This window comes from Bison bison, unplaced genomic scaffold (genome assembly GCF_000754665.1).
Source record: "Bison bison bison isolate TAMUID 2011002044 unplaced genomic scaffold, Bison_UMD1.0 scf7180017864454, whole genome shotgun sequence".
NCBI classification, from domain to species: Eukaryota; Metazoa; Chordata; class Mammalia; order Artiodactyla; family Bovidae; genus Bison; species Bison bison.
The window spans coordinates 1348379-1353006 of NW_011495016.1; the positions used below are offsets into that span (position 1 = coordinate 1348379).

Sequence of the window (4628 nt, forward strand, 5' to 3'; positions counted from 1 at the left end):
GAGCACGGTCGTCCAGCTCCTGGAGCGGTTCTATGACCCCTTGGCTGGCACAGTGGTGAGCGCACTATTTTCTTTAGTTTTTTGTGGAATGTAGTTGATTTACAATATTGTGTTAGTTTCAGGTGTACGACAAAGCAGTTCGGTTACACATATACATATATCCACGCTTTTTCAGATTCTTTACCCATGCAGGTTGTTACAGAATTGAGTGGAGTTCCCTCAACAGGAGGTCCTTGTCAGCTATCTGTATTATATATAGAGGATTGTGTGTGCTAATCCCACGCTCCTAATTTATCCTTCTCCAACATGTTTCCCCTTTGGTAACCATAAGTGTGTTTTCGAATCTGAGAGTCTTTTTTCTGTTTTGTAAAGTTCATTTGTATAATTTTAAAAAATTAGATTCCACGTGAGTGATAGCATATGATATTTGCCTTTCTCTGTGTGAATTACTTCATTTAGTATAATAATCTCTAGGTCCTTCTGAGCATCCTTTCTTGTTCAGCTCATTCCAAATTTTTTGTCTTCTTAATGCCTAGATGTATTTAATTCTCGACCATAAGCCATGGCTTTATAAACCTTTAAACAATGGCCTGACCTCCTTGACATAGTCTCAAAGCTGTGTCCACTGTTTCAGCCAATTTGTCCAACTTTTCCCTCAACTCTACTACCTTCCCCTCCTCGACAGGCAGCCTTTTTGCCTGCCGTCCCCCTTCCCTTGGTCTCAGTTACATGAGAGGATCAGTGGGGGCTGGGGGGTGGGGGGGTGGACATCCAGAAAGGCAGAGGAGGGGCGCTGAGAGAAGCCAGATGGAAGCCCGGTATGGCAAGGAGAAGGCGGTCCCCAGTGGCAGACGCCGTGGAGAGACGGGGTACGGTGAAGACTGAAAAGACGTGGGAGGAGCTGGCAGTTAATGGGCTGCTTCTGACCTTTCACAGTCTCCTGAGTGAAGTGATGGTGGGAGAAAACAGTTGAGCGTGGCTGAGGTGTGGTTAGGAGGGAAACGGAGACGAGGTGTGTGGAGATTAGCAGCAGATCAAAGGAGAGGGAAGGAAAATACGACTGGGCAGAACCCAGGGAAGACCTTCATCACGGGGAATCTTGAACATTTTTATGGCTGAAGATGGGATAAAACCATTGATGGAGAAAGGAAATTCAGAGACCTTCTAAGGAAAAAAAAAAAGCAATATCAGCAAATTTGGGAAGTAAATAAAGAACATAGAGGGATTCTCTTTTCTTTCTAAACTAAAAGGGTAAGTGAAGGGTCAGATTGATTCGTGGGACATTCAGTAAACTGTCAATGAGTGCCTGTCAGGGACTATCTTAGGCACTGGGAATGAGATAGGCGTTGTGAAGGGAGTAGGGACATTATTTATTGTTATTTTTTGGTCGCACTGTGCAGCTTGTGGGATCTTAGTTCCCTGACCAGGGATGGAACCTGGGCCATTGCAGTGAAATTACGAAGTTGTAACCACTGGACCACCAGAGATTTCCCCAAAATAGTAAATTTTGAAATGACTGTAATGGGGACTAGAAAAGAATCATATTAGGAAGGAGTGAAGTTTATAGCAAAACATTTCCATTATGTAGGCCTTGAGTTATCGGTTATACTCAGGGGTGACATTCAAAATATTCAACAACTGGAATGGCCTGGGCACTGCCCAACCAGGATGGACACCTGCTTTGTACAGTGAGGTGATGCCCGCCAGCTCCTTATGGGTCCTGCTTGTACTAATGGTTGACATGGAAATAGCATTTTCTACCTGTAGGTGAGGGCTCTTTGCACTTCCTCACAGTAATCACAGTGATCATAAATATCTCTTACTGTATCCAAAGACAGTTGTGCCTTTAGTGAGTCTATTCTGTGACAGTTATGTACGCTTTGTTCTTCTTTAAGCTTGGTTCCTTATTTTTACTACTTCATCACATATCTTCTGTGAATTCTGACTTTATGCTTCAGTTTTATGTTCAAGGTTTGGACAGAGAACTCTCAGTGAAGACCTTCCTGACAAATGAAGCCATCAGAGGAGGAAATGTTGACTCTGAGACAATGATCATGGTCCTTAAGAGACATTTATTAAGCAGCATGTTATATGCTAATCTCTAATGAATTATAGAGGATGATTAAAAATTTTAACCATCTTCCAGTTAAAGAATTTAACTGAAGAGATAGGGCACATCCTTCCATGAGTTAAAGAAGATAGACTTTGGGACGTCTCCGGGGTCCATTGGTTAAGACTCCATGCTTCCAATGTAGGGGACGTGGGTTTGATCCCTAGTGGGGGAAGTAAGATCCCACATGCCACCTGGTGTGGTCAAAAAATTTTTTAAAACAGATGATAAATCTAGAGTTGATTCTTAAAGGAAAACTAGAACTAGAGGCATAAGGCTATATGAGTGTGCAGTCAAGATGTTGTTTGATGAAAGATAATATGAGGTGTGGCTGATAAGTGATTTGTCCCTAATGTAGCATAAGATAAGTTGGGCTTCCCAAGTGGGTAAAAAACCCGCCTGCCAATGTAGGAGGCTCAGGAGACATGAGCTCAGTCCGTGGATCGGGGAGATCCCCTGGAGGAGGGCATGGCAACCTGCTCCAGTATTCTTGCCTGGAGAATCCCCATGGACAGAGCAGCCTGGCGGGCTACTGTCCACGGGGTCACAAAGAGTGGGACACAACAAAAGCAACTAATCATGCACGCATGCAGCACAAGTTGGCTGAAATAGCAGATTTAATTAGAATAATGACTCTCAAACTTGTTTGATTATAACCCATTTAGGAAAGGCAAAAAATTTCATTCCCCAGCCTGCCCGCACAACTGCTCTCATAGTCTCTGTAGTGGGAAAAACTCTTGGTAATAACAAAACGTTGGAGTTGAAAACAGCAATAATGGTAACAGTAAAATAATCAGACTACGAGAAAGTAAAGAAATAAATGGTTATTCTCCACATCCATTAACACAGGGGAGCAAAATTAAAGGCATGAACCGTACCAGTTATGGTTCAGCATAGGAAACAAAGCTCTGTAGGCATCTGAGCAGCTGCTCGTTTAATAAGGGGGTTCAGCGCTCACATCATCACTGGCAGAGGGGAGTCAGAGTCAGCACTCCCAGCATTCAAATCAGTGCCGCAGCTGGGATCCTGTGGCCAGGAAGTTGCCGGGACTGGTGCCCATGTCACAGCTGCTCCAAGCCTGAAGACACAAGGACAGAGTCTCGCTGCTGCAAAAGCTCCTTTCTGCCGGAACACGGGTGACGGTTTACCACAGCTTCTGGTTTCCAGGTTTTGCACCAGGCATCCCACTGGTAGAACCTCAGTTACTTCTGGCGGCAGAAGGGAGCCTAGGAAATAGATTTTAGTCCTGCAGTCCCTTGATAGGTGAAAGGACAGACACACAAGAATATGGAAATGAGTGCTGAGTGCGTAGAATAACCCTCTCAGGACTACAGTGATGATACACTGCAAACAAAGCGCCCTCATCTTTTGGAGGAACACGATGATCTGCTCTGTGTGTTTGCGCTAGAGCTTTGAGATGCCACCAAGTGCTACAAAGCGGCCGGCCTTCTTAGTGGAAGTGCCCCAGTAAAGGCTAGTAAACGTGCCAGGTTCTGTTTATGAACATCAGTTGGTGATCATAAAGACTAAGTCTTAAAGACTAAGTCAATAGGTTATTAGCAATTAGTTCTTACTGCCATGAAAAAAAAAAATGAGTCTGGGGACCGGAGCGTCATTTGATTGTAAGAACTGAAGCAAGGACTTGACCCTGAGGTCAGGAAATGCTCGTGACCATCAGCAAGCCTCAAGTCACACTTAGCAACATTGACCTGAGTGCTGGTTCTCAGACTGGTGTGGGTCCGAATGGTCTGGAGAGCTCACAAAGAATGCAGCCACCCTGGCTCATTCACACAGGTTAGGACCCGGCCTTTTCATTTTTTAAACTTTCCCAGATGATTCTGATGCCAACCAGACTTTGAGGACCACTGAACTGGTAACTTTGCAAGTTTCAGGTCACACTGTGGCGAGTCTTACAAAATGAAGCTATGGGATTGTTCAGAGAGTAGAGGTTCTGAGTTTCGTGGGGCCCGAAAGTTGTACAGTTTCAGGGACTATACTTGAAAGAGTTAGGAACACAGAATTAGTCACAAGCGTAAATATTTACTTCTAATGAAAAAATTTCACAACAAAATATTAAAGCCTTAAGGATTCTGGTCCCTCTCCTTTTTAGGCAAGTTATCCTAAAGGCTTAGCCAGAAAACCCCCTGACTGCAGCCTGGCCTCCCCTCACCCAGGACATTGTGTAACTCCTAGCATTTGCCTGCAGATGAGGGTCCTTGAATCTTACATTCATTAGCTTCACTGAGACTCACTCGAGTCTTTGGTCTTCCCCTGACCTTTCCTTTCTCTCCTTGCCCATCCTTCACACCACCATCAGAGTCCTCTCTCCCTCTTAGGACACAGCTAGAAGCCTGTCCTCTGGCTGTTACCCACTGGGTGCCTGGGCTAAGATGGACACATTGTTCCTTTGAAAGAAGACAGAAAGTATTTTTCAATTCTCAACCACTGTGTAGCCAAAATCTAACCTGTAGTGTGCAGACCTGAGCTCCCTTAGCCACTAAGAACGTGACCCTGCACA

General features: G+C 44.6%; 1 protein-coding gene across 1 annotated transcript in view; it reads left to right on the top strand.

The window, feature by feature from the left end:
- Nucleotides 1–4628, top strand: part of ABCB1 (ATP-binding cassette, sub-family B (MDR/TAP), member 1) — a 105000-nt gene that overhangs the window by 92226 nt on the left and 8146 nt on the right. Inside the window, 1 exon segment of the mRNA XM_010859135.1 lies at nucleotides 4–55. Coding sequence (XP_010857437.1) covers nucleotides 4–55 — 52 coding nt within the window.